Below are 15,803 nucleotides of genomic sequence, written 5' to 3'. Positions count from 1 at the left end.
AACACTGATGATGATACTACTGTCTAGATTGGGACCGCCAAGAAATCAAATGGTTGAGTCCCTGGCATATCTTTTCAAAGGGGGTCCCTGGGCTAATATGTGTCCATTTGGGGGTCCTTGACGCAAAAAAAGGTTGAAAACCACTGGTTTAAAGTGCTCGTGGCCTAGTTGGGCTTGTTTTCATAGACCTGGTTGCTTATTTCTATCTCAAAACCTGGCAACACTGTAGTGCAGCTTCCAGTTTAGCCTAGTAGCTAGCATCCAAGCTAACACCAGTGATCACCATATTATCCCACTCCCCCCGTACGGTTGTCATCGATCGGATCGATGAAGCATGAAAACGTCCCGATCGCGACAAAGCTGAGGCTGTGACCCAGACAGAGACATGTTCCTTTACCTCTGAAGACACAGGGAAGGATCTCCTAAAAGCTAAAGGAGGAACCACCGGGGAGGAGAAGGAGAGGGAGGTGTTGCTGCAGGTTAGCATTACTGAGCTAACATGGCTAACTTAAAAGTGTGAATCAGTGAATGTAGGGACCTGGTTTAGTTTGAGGAAGTATAACTAAATATGTAATATAGATCAAAGTAATAATACTGTAGATAGATGGTGGAGGAGGCTGAGATGGTGAGATCAGTGATTTGTCTATAATATGGTTATTACCAAGGTAATGTTAAGCTATTACACTAGTCTTGTCTGTCTGATCAATGTTTGTGATTGGTAAAAAATCAGTGGTTTAAAGTAACTACGGTAAGTACACGTATGTGTACTTCTACTCCTCTAGATCTCAGAGGCAAATATTATACTTTTACTCCACTTACTACTATTATTTGAAAACTTTAGTTACTATAGTTACTTTGTAGATTTTGATTATTATTACAAAACATACATTAACCACTAACAGCCCTATATACATTTTGGCCATCTGAAAAATAGCAGATCTACAAGCTCACAATGCGTCACATTGTTTTACAATATTTTCAATATGATTGTATACATTTTGTAAACGTGTGAAATGGGACATTCTGCATAATGAGTACTTTGTTGTTTTGGTACTTTGAATACATTTTGATATCAATACTTCTTTTCACTTTTTTAAGAGTATTTCTACATTGCAGTATTGATACTTTTACTCAAGTAAAGAATGTGAGTACTTTTACCACTGCTGCTAATGATTGCATACAGTAGATAGTGGAGGAGGCTGTGTACGCTGAGATGGCTAAATTAGTGTTTTATATGTTTATTGTTAAGCTATCACACTGGTAGCCTGTCTGTCTGATCCATGTTTTTTTATTGTCAGTTGTGTTGCAGCATTATAGCATCACATACATAAAGAATAGTGACATTGCATTAGTTATACAAGTATTTTTAAACCAAAACAAATTAATTGCAACACAAACTAACATATATCAGCAGCAAAGAGAGATGACTCTAAATAGTCAACCAAATGATCACACAAATTAGCTGATCAAGGTAAAAACCACTGAGATTTGTCTCCTGCAAATACTAAGCTATCCTAATCTGCCCCATGGATCTAAGTGATCACGTTGTCTTAATCTGTGATGCTATGTAATGTCTGCTAAACGCTCTGTAAAAGTGGACATTGATAATGGAGAATTTCATGGATATTCTTTAGTTTTTGTCGCATTCCTAAGCCAATAATTTGAGTCTCCTTTTGTGTCTCCTACCGGTCCGCTGGTCATCAAATTATTGGCTTAGGAATGCGACAAAAACGAATAAATATCCATGAATTCAAGTCTCCATGGGGTGACTAATCGATAGAAAGAAAGCAATTTTTTTTGGGTGACCTATCCCTTTAAAATAAAATAAAAAATACTGCAATTTTCAATTCAGTTTGATTTAAAGTGCCAAATCACAACAAGGTGTCTAAAGACACTTTACAGAGAGCAGAGACACATGTTGCATGTGGGGTAGAATTTAATGCAGTGAGTTGCTTTTTCTCCTGTGATGGGTGCTTTATTTAAAAAGGGGACATGGTCAAACTTATCCAAAGGAACTGCAGTAATGGAAGCACATCCCACGAATAAGACAACACTGACATAAAACTAGCTTTGTTAAATTGCTGACACACAAAGGGATGCCGTGAGGGTCCGGTCAAGTCTTCATCCGTATTTTTCCTCTCTCGCTTCCCCATAGCCCACGGCTGCCAAAGGAACAATGAGCAAGTTTGGCCTAATGGGCTACAACAGCTCACGGAAACACATCTCCATCTCCGTGCCGTCGTCCACAGAGGTGACGATGTCCCCCCACATCAAGTCTGCGGAGGAGCTGAGGGTGCTGGGCATCAGCCTGAGCAACTTCAGCACCGCGACACAGTTCTGCATCTGCGTGGCCGGAGTGTTCGTCTTTTACCTCTTCTATGGATACATGCAGGTACAGGTTTTTAACGCAGGGGGAGTCTGACAGGTGTGCTTCAACACTTAACCCTTTAAGACCTGGAACGCATCTGTGTCATGTTAGATTTCCTTAGCTATTCAAAAATAACAGAACTACAAGCTTGTACGAGCTTGTAGATCTGATATTTTTGTTTTAAAATCATGGATTTTTTTTTAAAGCAATTTTTAAAGGAAACATTTTTTTACTCAAATCTTTGCTTCTACAAATGTCTTCTAAATCTTAACAGAAAATCCTAAGAAAAAATGTATGTTTTGCTATAATATCAGTGGTTTTCAAACTTTTTCATGTCAAGGACCCCCAAAATTATATGTATTTGGCCGCGGACCCCCATCTGAAAATATTTTGTTCCAGGGACCCCCCCAGAAGCAAAGATTTGAGTTAAAAATGTTTGCTTTAAAAATATATATATTAAAAGATTTGCACACATTTTCACGATAAAAAAAAAATAGCAGATCTACAAGCTCATAGTCACCGACTATGAGCTTCATAGCGCGGCACCGAGTGCCGCGCTATGACTCGGTGCCGCGCTATGAGCTTGTAGATCTGCTATTTTTGAATTGCCAAAAGTGTAAAATATCGCTTTTTAGTTGTGTTGCCGCCATGAAATGCCATGTGGTCAAATCTGTCTCGAATGCCGTAAGGTAGTGGTTCTCAAACCTTTTCATGTCAAGGACCCCCAAATTGACACTTTATTAGCCCGCGGACCCCCATTTGAAAAGATATGCCGCAGGGACCCCCATAAGAGGAGATTTTTACGGCTCTAGCAGTGATTCTCAACCATTTTAATTTCAAGGACCCCCGGTTTGACATGCATTAGGCTACGGACCCCCATTTAATGTCATTTGTATCTCTGGGACCCCAATTTATATTGTAAAATCAATGTTAATGTAACGGGTCCATTTGGTTCCATTTGTTCACTCTCATAGTTACAGACCCCCAAGGGTCCATTTGGTATCCAAACTATACTATATTAGCTGGGGACCCCCTGGAACTCCCTCAAGGACCCCACTTTGAGAACCAATGCCATAAGGAAGGGGCTGAGCTATTGTGAAGGCATTAACAGGTTGTGTTTTGTGTGTCTTCTACTGTTTGTCCATGTAAGCGTATCAGAATCGGACATTAAGATGACTTAAGCTCATTGACCGTATTGCGGACCGTTAATAGCAGATCTACAAGCTCACAACATGTTACAGATGTGAGCATGTAAATCTGCTATATGTGGTGCGCGAGACCGCCGTACAACAAAACATAAACCGGGCACTCCTACCCGGTTTAAACTAAGAAATCTTTACCTGTTTGCCATTCAGGCAGATAGGTAGGTATATTAGGTCTGGCAGTGTGCTTGTCTGTGTCTCTGTAAAGAAATCTGCAACATCCTAGTCACTATGTCTGAATAGAGCTCTATGTTGGTTTACTGTGTTAACGCTCTTACTTTGAAGCAGGGATTGTTGTATTCCATGAGTTGGCAAGCAAATACCAAGATGCATGAGTATTTATCTGTGACTCTGTGTTTTGTTTTGGATTCCAAGGAGCTGATATTTTCTCTGGAAGGTTTCAAGCCTTTCGGGTGGTACCTCACCTTAGTGCAGTTTGGTTTCTACTCCGTGTTTGGCCTCGTGGAACTGCAGCTCACGCAGGACAAACGAAGGAGGTATACTGTTCATAAAAACGGTCCCAATGTCCCTCTGTCATTGACTGTCCTCCCGTTATTCACGCAGCCTCTGTTCACCCAGGGGATGTTGATTCAGCACAGTTGTTCTAACACCCTGTCTCAACAAACACCACACTTACCATAAATGTTTTGATGATACCATTGAGCATAGATAAAGATGCAATAGAGATTGTTATGGGTTTGAGCATTCATTGTTTATTGACATTGTTTGAATTTAAGAATCAATGATAATTGTGTCTCATGCAGTGGTGTAAAGTAACGAAGTACGGTACATTTACTCAAGCACTCAACTTAAGTACAATTTTGAGGTACTTTCACTTTACTGGAGTATTTCCAATTGTCTATACTTTTACTTCTACTCCACTACATCTCGGAGGCAAATGTTGTACTTTTACTCCACTGCAAATATTTGAAAACTTTAGTTACTAGTTACTTTGCAGATATAAATGATTATATTATAAAACATACATTAACCAATGTAGCCTTATTTTATACATAGGCTATTTGAAAATAGCCGATCAAGCTCACAACGGGTCGCATCGCGACGCGTTGTGAGCTTGTAGATCGGCTATTTTCAAACATTTTAATACTCTTACTTTTGGTACTTTATGTACATTTTGATACCAATACTTTTGTACTTTTACTCAAGTACATTTTTAATTCCGGACTTTTACTTGAGTACTTTTTCCACCACTGGTCTCATGTATTATATTATATCAATATAACTTAAGGTCAATAGCTTAATTTCTTTCTCTTTTTTTTGCAGGATACCTGGAAAGACGTATATGATCATAGCTTTTTTAACAGTGGGCAGCATGGGGCTGTCCAATACATCCTTGGGATACTTGAATTACCCAACGCAGGTCATCTTCAAGTGCTGTAAACTCATCCCCGTCATGATCGGAGGAGTGTTCATACAAGGTCAGTCGTCAGCTCATTCACTCATGAACCCTAGTGTCTATTCTATTATGGGCATGTCAAAATAGGCATTCTGTGAAAATAGCAGATCTACATGCGCACTATATTGAGACAGCATATATACGTAAGATAATAACTGGTCCTGAATAACTTTCTTGGGCCACCAGTGTGACACCCCTGCGGGTGAATTGGAGGGGGCCAACTATAGACCCCTGGTGGACCCCGGTCAATGAATTACATAGGGTTTGAGTGACCGATCGATTTATTTCAGAGTCTCTTAACTGTCAACAAAGGACGCTTCATTTCTGATTTTCTTCCAAAGAATTCTTTACCTAAAGAATGTGCTGATCTGACCTTAAAATAATAATTTATATGGCTAGATCCAGTGGCGTCCCCAAGAATTACATTTAGGGCAGGCGAGATTTTTTTTTGCCCCCCTTCTATTACCCACAAAAAAGAAATTTCAACTCAATCGATGTTTTGGCCATTATCTCTGGAACAGAAGGTCCAATCTGCTCAGTTCAAAGCATGTTGGATGTGTGACTTTGAGGACATTAAGCACGCAATGACACATTTTCGGGATTATTTGGGTTTTCTAGGGGAGGCGAAATCTTAGTTGGGCAGGCCTCTGTCCTGCCTCTACAGTGGGTACGCCACTGGGTAGACCCCATCGTTATGTGAGCTGCAGTTACACCGTGTTTTAACCCTGTTGGAACCCACGAGACAAACTTTCCAGAAAGCATGACCTATGCATCTCATGACAGTCATCGCGCCACCTAATTCTTTGAAGCAGTGACCACTTCTCAACATGCACTACCGGCTTTTAGTTTTCCATCCACGCGTTGTTTCCAGACGTCAAAGCCCAGTCAACATCTCTCTCTCTCTCTGTCTCTTTCTCTGTCTCATCTTGGTACCGTCTTTTCTTTCATCCTCACGCCAGCCTTCTCAGGGTTCCCTGTCCTCACCATCTGACAGGTTTTGTACCTTTTCTCCCTCCTCCTCTCCTGTAATGACAAAGAATGGATGGATGGATGGATGTGTGGACCTCGGTCCCTCAGGGGGCGCACTGAGGCCCCCGTTGACTTAGAATGCAGAGGCAGAAGATGGACAGAGGGGTGTGGGGGTTTGGTTGTGATGTGAGGGCCCTTCAAAGGCTACGCTAGAATCAAAGCAGACCACGGCCAACCTGATGCTGCATATAGCCATGCCGTCCTCCAGGCATTCCGTCCATCATCAGCCACTCTTCATTCTCTCTTGTCGTGATCCTTTTCTTCTTTCTTTTTTAAACAGTACTTTTTTTTTGTTTTGCATCATTACGTTTCCCAATGACTACTTAATGTGGAAATTCTCCTAATTTACAATTTGTTACATTTTTATGCATAAATCCAACCTAAAAAAATACGTCCCCATCATCTATCAAGACTTTCTAACCACACACACATTTTCCTTCCTCGTTTTATGCTTTTCTCTTGTCAAAAAAAGTTCTGCAGACGTGTTTTCTATTCGACTACCTTTAATCAGCAGTCAAGACTAAAATAAATTATCTCATAGTAATGTTATAAAAAATATTGTTATGTAAATTATCAACATTTTTGTGTTCCACTTTTGACCCTGTTTTAATCCCAATTAATATCGTAGCACAGGTTGTTCAGGTCATTAAGAAAGAACTAATCTGTGCCCCAGTAGGTCTACACTTATTTAAATTCATGAAGAACTTTGTATCAGGGGTTACGTTCTTTTTTTAATTATGTATTTTTTTGGTTACTAATTATTAGCACCTTCAGCGCTCCTGAATAAATAGGGATAGGAATCACTGCATGCACATCCACAATGAGTGGTTAGCAGCTCAACTCTTTCAAATGAAGCTGCCCCACTGATCTGAACCCAACCCCAAGCCAGTGTCACCCCTACTACTGTACTCCCATTGATCTGGAGCACGCTACTAGGCTGCAAAATGATCTCCTTTGCTCCCATCTCTCCTTTGCTCTCTCACACAGAAACTTTATATTTTCCAATGATTTTTCACCTAATGACAAAGAGTGCAGAAACTTATCACTGTGCAAGGCGAGTTAATTTGTACAGCACATTTCAAACATTAAGCAATGTTTTCTGCAGCTTTTAATAACCACTTGAACCCCAGCATATTGTTGGGAAAACCTTTGCAGAAAATAACAGATCCTGTTATTCCTGAGTGATTCCGGCCAACCAAATAGGCCAGGGTTTAAGTGTTTAAACACAATATAATGCAGAAAAGTATAGGACTTCTTTCTTTTCTTTCTTTATTTTATTGTTGAATAAAATGGGATTCAATGTGGTGTGTGTGTGTTGTGCATTCTGCAGGTAAACGCTACAATGTGGCTGACGTCTCTGCTGCTCTCTGTATGAGTCTGGGACTCATCTGGTTTACACTAGCCGACAGCACAGTAGCCCCCAACTTCAACGTCACAGGTAAGGCCACTGTAAAGTCACACCGCAAAAATAAATGGCACTTCTGCTACACATCAAAATAAAACTTGCGTTATATTTATTTTTTCTATTTAACACATTAAACTTGTCTAATTAACCGCCTGACCGCAGACCTGTAGAAGTATCTGATAGTAGTGGTTCATTTTGTGTTCAGTGGCATTCATGCAGATTCTTTTCATAGCTTTCCCCCACAGTCTTTATGAGTTCTTAGTTGTGTCAATCGATGTATTAAAATATTTTACTTTTTTTCTTGTCATTGACAAGGTAGAAAATTATCAGAAACGATCGTTTTCAGTTTAATAAGTTTCATAGGGTCTCATTTGTAGCTGCAACCAGTATGAGTTGGTCGGTTTGTCTGTCTGTCCAAAAACCATCAAGTACGAACTTTGATTACATGTCTGTTCTAAGTGCAGTTCACTGGAACAACCTCATCGCTGGAATGCACGGCCATATTTAAGCTACGTAGAGTTATACTTTTTTGCGCGCCGGTGTCGTGTGGCAAAACTAGCAGGTCTACAAGCTCACAACGTGTCGTAAGCTTGTAGACCTGCTATTTCCGGCATGAGACACTGCACGCAGAAAAGTATAGATAAAGCCTTGGATGTTGACATTCTGGGATTAGTTACTAGTTAGTGGCAGGTGTTCAAATGCCCACACTCTCTCTCTGTGTGTGTGTGTGTGTGTGTGTGTGTGTGTGTGTGTGTGTGTGTGTGTGTGTGTGTGTGTGTGTGTGTGTGTGTGTGTGTGTGTGTGTGTGTGTGTGTGTGTGTGTGTGTGTGTGTGTGTGTGTGTGTGTGTGTGTGTACAGGTGTTATGCTCATCTCCTTGGCACTGTGTGCCGATGCTGCCATTGGAAACGTGCAAGAGAAAGCCATGAAACTCCACAATGGCTCCAACTCTGAAATGGTACAGACGATGTACAGTATATTGTTTTTTAGTATTTCTTCACAAATTTAAGCACTAGCATAGAAGTCTGCATATAGGCAACACAATGCTTCAACAGAATATACTTTGAATTGCCCTGTTTGACTCTGCCAAGCCAGACAGTAGAGTCTGGTTTTATTCTTTTTTAAACCTTTTTTCCCCAAGTTTAGTCGTCATGTCAATTGATTTCTTCCCCACGCACATTTGTGTGTTATCACTGCTGTTGTTTCCTATTGACTGGTTTCGAACCCCCAGCACTTGACCACTGCGTCACCCAAGCGCCAAAAACGAATACTTAGTTGACCGGTGTCAACACGTCCCCCCCCCCCCCCACACACCAAATCTCTTCACCCACATTGTGAGCTTGTAGATCTGTTATTTTTGGTGAACGTTCCCCTAGAATAGGGATGCTAGGGTTAGTGGCTAGTGGTTAACAAGCTTTGGCTGGGAAAGTAGTAATTGTGTTTTCATTGTGTGTCCCAGGTACTGTATTCCTACTCCATAGGGTTCGCCTACATACTGGCAGGCCTGTCTAGTGTGGGTGGTCTGGGCCCAGCTGTGGCATTCTGCTCAGAGGTGAGTGTATCTCAACAGAATACCAATAGATAGCCCTCAAGGTAACCGGAAGAGCGGGCACCTAAATATTGTGGGCACCTCAATGATTTGAACATGCTTTGACATTTGACATTTAAGACCTATTATTTCTACAATTGCTACAAATGGCTACAAAACCTGTGACAAGTCAGTCATTATGGACGTACGGTAAACAAGAAGTTCAAGGGTCTGATGTACCGTGCATCTTTATATCATGTATACTTTACATTAGTTCAGAAGAGTTGCCAAATTCTTTATTAGTTTATGAAAAAATAGCCAATTTAACGTGACCACAATGTTAAGTGCCCACTCTTCCTGTATCCGCTCTCAATGTTAATGTAACCCTCTCCAGAATCTGTTCTTCCAGTAAGTTTCCATGTGCATTTGGATGACTCCTTCACAGTCAGATAATTCCAGGCAGAACTCTGTTCAATTGTGATGACTCATTTCAGCATGTAATACATTATAAGTTTGTTTTTGTTATTTGTACAACCTAGCTTCTATGGGGCCTGCATAGTGTCAGCCCAGTGGGTCTTTGTTGCTCTTAGAGTCATCATATATTTAGTATAAAATGATTAAATCTTATTATACTACACTTACTAGCTTATGTATAATCCTTTTTTTCTGTTGGTTTAATCTAAAATGAGAATCCAGGGGATATAACAGACTGTTGACATTTTTAATTTGTGTGTGTTTGTGTGTGTGTATTCTCTGATTCCAGCATCCAGTGAAGACATACGGTTACGCGTTCTTCTTCTCACTTACGGGCTATTTTGGCGTGTCCTTCGTGTTGGCATTGATCAAGCTCTTTGGGGCTCTGGTTGCAGTCACAGGTGGGAGCAACTGTTTGGCCAAACAAATAGAGTAGAAACCTCATTGTGTCCATTATGTAGAAACATTTGAGAAACGTAGAGCCACTCTGGTAATCAGGTGCAGGACAAACAGAAAAAAACAGCATAAAAAAGTGTCTGCAGACGGTTAGAATTGCTCCCACTGTTTATTTAGAAAAGACAGTGGGAGCAAGTCTAGCAGCGTGTGGACTTTATTATTTTTGACACGTGTGAAATATGCTGTTGGCTTCACTGCAGCAGATCTTAAAAACAACAGACAAAATCGCAAGATTTCAATTTTCTTTTGGTTGGCTGCTTTTTTTTTGTTGTTCATCCCACTAACACAGATACAAAAATTAAAACTGTAAATGTACTGCTCCTCCTAACTGTTGTCTGCCCTCTGTGTTCCTTGCAGTGACCACGGGGAGAAAGGCCATGACCGTCGTCTTGTCATTCATGTTCTTTGCAAAGCCTTTTACTTTTCAGTAAGTATCTTCACCTTTACGACTTACTACACTTTTTTTATTTTTGGCTGCTGCTTTTTTGGCTGTTAAAACGAGTGCACTCCGTGAGCCCTGCCACACGCAAACACTTCTGTTTGGAAACCGTGTTTGACCTTGGTGTCTCCCCCCCCCCCCCCCCCCCCCGATGTCCAAACCATGCCTCAGTCCGTTTTTCACCGAACTTGAACTTTACTGCTCTGCCTCTAACTCGCTCACTCTCTCTCTCTCGCTCCACCATGCTGTCAAGAGGGCCTCGTGTTCTCCACCTCTCTTCCTCCATCCCTCCTGCCTTATCACACACACACACACACACACACACACACACATTCTCTCCTGCACACTCGCAAGCACACATGCACATGCTCATACACGTACGGTTCATACACATGGATGCATACACAGTCACACAAAGGGTAGTAGCTTACAAAAAAAAGTGAAAATAAAATGATGTATTTGTTCAAGTTACCTTCTTTTTCAGCCTCTTGTGTGCTGGTGGAGGACCGTCGAACAAACCATTAAAGTTTCCTGTCTCTGATCCTCTCTCTCTCTTTCTCTCTCATATATTTCTCATATCAGGTACATCTGGGGAGGACTTCTGGTGCTCTTTGGCATTTTCCTGAACGTCTATAGTAAAAACAGCGACAGACTTCCGGCAGTCAAGGACCTCAGGAGCTGGCTGCTGACCAAGAAGAAAGTCCGACTGCTGTCACAAAACGTATAGGAGCGTTGCAACAGTGTCAAAGTCATGTACCAGGCATAAATCTCCTGCAGACGTTAGAGCACGCCCACCATCTCTCTGGGGACATTTTGGAGATTATGCCCCAGCTCTCAGGCTCATTACCATCGACACGCGATACAGCCAGTGGCGTAGTCAAGCGGCGTAGACGAGGCATACAGGATGTGCCCTCCTCTCGCACTCCTCTCTGTCAAATAGACTAAAACCAATCATTCAGCCTAATAACCATTGACGCGCAATACAGCCGTAAAATAAAGACGGACAGGGATTCCGGTGTCCCATTGTGTTCTTGCCGCTATACACCACGGGTGTAGACATCGGCGCAAAGAGAACACGGGGAGAATTGGAACAAAGCTTTTCTAATTCCACGCACAGAACAGAAGGGAGTGGGGACTGGCCGTTTTTTTTTAACTCTTTTTAAACGTGGACCTATCAATGTCGAAGGCGATGCCTTTGAGTGCCCTACAGAAACATTCCCGACATGGAGGACGATGGACATCCTGGGGACCTTTTTTTTATAAAGACTATTTAAAGAAAAAAAAAGGGGGTAATCCAGCGCCTTAGCTAACCAAATTGCACAGTTTTGCACTGGAAGTGACCTGTACACTTTAAAACGTTAGAGAACGCACAGATCTAAGAAGGAACGGTTGGAGGAGAACGGAGCGACTCGTTCATCTATCGTGTGCAAAATGAATGTGTATACCAGCCCTATCGGAGACAAAAAAAATACATATTCATACATTTTGCATGTGCCAGAGACACAGGGGAGGTGGGGGTGGTTTATTCAATCATTCTTGATAAAAGTGGCTTTTTTCATGGTTTATTTGTAATTTATATCTGTCTGACTGTGCATTAAAACTTGAGGAAATGTGTGACATTGACATTTTGGTGAAGAAGGAAGCTCTTTTGCTCCCATGTGTATCAACAATGTTCAATTGACCTAATTAGCTAATCATTTGTTTGGGTGAAAGGGTATCGCTCTTTTTTTTTGCATTAAAAACAAACTGAGAAATGTATTTTAGAGCTTTATCAATCTCTGTGTGTTTGTGTGTGTTTGACGTGCTAGCCAAATAGCCATCCCCTTGCTCTCCACACACCACTACAGAGAAGAGTTGAAATTTTGCCAAACTGTGTGTGTGTGTGTGTGTTTATCTACCCGCTGGCCCCCAGGCGTGTTTGATTAGCAGTCGTGAAAAAAGATAGCAGTGCTAGACAAAAAATAAACAGTATTCTCTGGGCCTGGGCTTTGCTCCTCTTTTGGATCAACACTTTGTGTGTGTGTGTTTGTGTGTGTTCACAAACGTTCATGGTTTGACAGTGTATCCTTAATGTGAATACCAGTCATATGTTCTCTGGGATATGGCGTCGATAGAACTCATCCGTGTCTTTGCTGATGAACTTAAGAATTCTCTGTTGAACCATTCAAGAACATTATGTTGAGATTTTATGTTTTGTCTAAATACTTTGTCATCAACAATGGGACGCTTTTGGGTTCCTTGTCCACAATGACATTTCTCTGTGTGTTGTCACTTCTGTTCTTATTTTGTTCTCTTAAATACTGGTTTTAAGTATAATTGACCAGTTTGACTGTATATAACTGTGGTGTTAATAAGGACAATGCCACCCAGTGAACAGACTTGTTATCACCCACCCAAGAGATATAATAATAACTTGAACTTATATTGCGCCTTTCAAAAACCCAAGGACACTTACATTAAAAAAAATAAAAATAGGTGCCTGTGTGCACAAGTGTCTCTTAGGTGCGTACTTCAAAGAGTCCAATGTTGGCGCCTGCCGAATCTCCATGGGGAGAGAGTTCCAGAGGGTTGCCACTGCTGTTATCGCCGAAGGTCTTCTTATTGGTATGTGAGGGATGGAAAGGAGCCCCAAGTCAGAAGACATCAGGTTCCACACTGGTGTAAATCCTGGAGGAGGTCTGACGGGTACTGTGGGGCTAGATAGGGCATGGAGAGCTTCACAGGTGACAGTGAGGAGGAGCAGTTTGTAGGTGATGCAGTTTCTACACCGGTCTGGTCCTATTGGCTGTCTCCTTTTTAACCAGTGGTTCCCAAACAGTGTGCTTTGAGACACGTCCAGGTGGGATTTGGTATTGTTATGGCAAGCACACATTATTGCAATGTATATAACTACTAGACCTAAACTTAAGGTTTTGACTTTTTAATCTACAAAATTATATCCGTAGGCTGTTTTGTGCTCACTTATTTCGCAATACATTCTATACCCTGAAATGTTTTATTTGAACTCCCTTCAACCTGGCGTCCCTATTTTGAGCATGTCATTGTAGGTGGAAACGTTTTTTTCCCCCCACACATTTTCTAAAATAGATCTACAAGCTGACGATGTGTCGCATGATTGCATACGTGCCTTGAGATGTTGACTTGCCCACTGGCTTGGGCACAAAAAGTTTGAAAATCACAGTTCTAACATACAACACAGGTGTGTGTTAGTTCACAATATCTTGCACTTCAACTAATGACTTGCAGCTACGTATTAGTGATGTGCGGTTCGGGTTTTTTCATGACCCGCCCCGCCCCGCCACAGAACCCAACCCGCCTCAACCCGCCCCGCGAACCCATATATAAATCTATGGCTCAACCTGCCCCGCGGTGGGAAAAAAAAGACAGTCATCATCATAATAGCTCAGATTTAGATAGCGCTCTTTTAAGTACCCAAAGTCGCTTTAAATGTCTACAGTAGCACAACATTGTCATGGGCTAAATAAACAAGCATATTGTTCAAAATATATTTATTTTTTTTGCGTGTGAGAGCGGCTGACCCGCTCACCTGCAGCCCGCATAATTGCCTCTGAAATCCTGACTCGACCACCCGCGCCGCGGGTTGACCCGCGGGTTACGGGTCGGCCTGCTCATCACTACTACATAGTTTTAGGTGAAGCAAAATTTCTCATTCTGAAAAAGGGCAGAAATCCCCTGTCCTAAGCTAATTACATGGTAGCCAAGCAAGGCATGTGTGATAAGTAATTGGTTGTAAACCATCAAAAGGTCCAACAAAGCAAATAATCGAGTTGGCGGGGGTTGTGGAAATGTTTGAGAAGTCTTTTGTTTTGTCCTTGGATGATTGTGTGTGTGTGTGTGTGTGTGTGTGTGTGTGTGTGTGTGTGTGTGTGTGTGTGTGTGTGTGTGTGACTGTGTGTGTGACTGTGTGTGTGTGTGGGCATGTCCCTGACTGACTGCCATAACTTGGTGTGAAATGACAGAAATTTGCCAGCTCGGCAGGGGGTGGCAGAGCGTGGCTCTGTCTGTGATCCTAATAGAGGCCCAGATATTACAGTCTGACTTCCAGGCGGGAAACCCAACACTGGGCCAATTAGTAATTTGGTTTTTCATACAAACTTGGCAGCTTCCACATGGATGACAAACTGACAGAGGGGCCTCACTGCTCCAGGGGCCCCTTGGCTCACAGCTATAGTTTACATCAGAAGACATGAGGCACATAGACACACAGAGGACCGTTCAGTTTTTTTTTCGTTTCCAAAGCAAAATGAGTAACAGTGTTTCAACAGATTGGCACTGTGTCACCCAGTGTCACCCAGTCAAAAAACACAAAATTGCTTTGGGATGCATGTGTGCTTGTTTGGCTGTACATTTAGCTGTTACACACTGTCCTCTTTATCTGAAAAAAAATCTAAATCCTAAAAAAAATTCGGAAAAAAATATTTAAAAAATCATTTTCACGATTTTTCAAAAATAGCAGATCTACAAGCTCGTAGTGCGGCACTCGGTGCCGCGCTATGAGCTTGTATATCTGCTATTTTTTAATAGCCAAAGAAATCTAAAATGTCACAGATGCGTTCCAGGTCTTAGTGGGTTAAGTAAAAGTAGCAATACCACAATATGAAAATACTCTGTTACAAGTAAAAAGGCCTGTGTTCAAAATGTTACTTGAGTAAAAGTACAAAAGAATTGTCATCAAAATATACTTAAAGTACCAAAAGTAAAAGTATACTAAAATGTTTTAAGATAGCAGATCTACAAGCTCACAACACGTCGCGATGTGACGTGTTGTGAGCTTGTAGATCGGCTATTTTCAAATAGCCTATGTGTATAAAATAGGGCTGAAGTGGTTAATGTATGTTTTATAATATAATAATTTATATCTGCAAAGTAACTAGTAAATAAAGTTTTCAAATAATTGTGGTGGAGTAAAAGCACAATATTTGCCTCCGAGATGTAGTGGAGTAGAAGTACAAGTATAGACAATTGGAAATAAGTAAGAATACCTCAAAATGGTACAGTATAGTAAATGTACTTAGTTACTTTACACCACTGGAAATAAGAAAAATATTTCCCAATTTTCTATTTTTTTTGTTTTGTTATAATGCTGTATGATATACTATAGTACAACATTAATGCTTTTCTGTGACTGAAGATGTGAGCAGAGAGTCCACTGCGGCTGGAAGAGGTTGTGTTACATTTTTACACATTCCCATTACACACCTTTTAGAGTATGCAGTATACCATACTCCTTCAATGCTGGGGAGAACGGTCGTTCCTCTTCCAGCTCCCTGAAAGGTCATTATGGGATAGGAATGCCCAGTTGACCCACGGCAAAGTACATCATTTGTCTTAGCGCCATTGGAACACACCTCCTAACAAAAGAAAGGCTGACCCCTGTTAGAACGCTTCGGATTTCGCTCATTTTTCAAAATCATGTCAGGGTCTCTTATAGCATTGTTTGCCGTGCAAAAAGGACTAGCAGTGCA

At 41.3% G+C, this 15,803-nt stretch overlaps 1 protein-coding gene across 2 annotated transcripts; it reads left to right on the top strand.

Moving 5' to 3' along the window:
* Positions 1–249: 249 nt before the first annotated feature.
* Positions 250–12,397, top strand: slc35b3 (solute carrier family 35 member B3). Of its 2 annotated transcripts, none has more exons than XM_080418058.1 (10): positions 250–479; positions 2,156–2,392; positions 3,946–4,067; positions 4,855–5,009; positions 7,347–7,454; positions 8,281–8,378; positions 8,880–8,972; positions 9,712–9,823; positions 10,236–10,305; positions 10,900–12,397. In XM_080418058.1, exons 2-10 carry the CDS (start codon positions 2,177–2,179, stop codon positions 11,042–11,044), a joined length of 1,119 nt encoding a protein of 372 aa, XP_080274184.1. In that variant the 5' UTR covers positions 250–479; positions 2,156–2,176; the 3' UTR covers positions 11,045–12,397. The 2 variants fall into 2 exon arrangements, with proteins under 2 accessions (XP_080274184.1, XP_080274185.1); XM_080418059.1 differs by lacking the exon at positions 250–479 and adding an exon at positions 1,124–1,144.
* The last annotated feature ends 3,406 nt before the right edge of the window (positions 12,398–15,803 follow it).

Source organism: Gymnoscopelus braueri (genome assembly GCF_963280865.1).
Source record: "Gymnoscopelus braueri genome assembly, chromosome: 21".
NCBI classification, from domain to species: domain Eukaryota; kingdom Metazoa; phylum Chordata; class Actinopteri; order Myctophiformes; family Myctophidae; genus Gymnoscopelus; species Gymnoscopelus braueri.
The sequence above is the reverse complement of the archived record's forward strand: the minus strand, read 5'-3'. Positions and strand labels throughout refer to the sequence as shown.

Bases quoted from the DNA above. Each gene is read 5' to 3' on its own strand.
- slc35b3 (XM_080418058.1), top strand. From the start codon at position 2,177: ATGAGCAAGTTTGGCCTAATGGGCTACAACAGCTCACGGAAACACATC. The intron at 4,068-4,854 runs GTATACTGTTCA...TTTTTTTTGCAG, and splicing joins ACGCAGGACAAACGAAGGAG to GATACCTGGAAAGACGTATA. The intron at 9,824-10,235 runs GTGGGAGCAACT...TGTTCCTTGCAG, and splicing joins GGCTCTGGTTGCAGTCACAG to TGACCACGGGGAGAAAGGCC.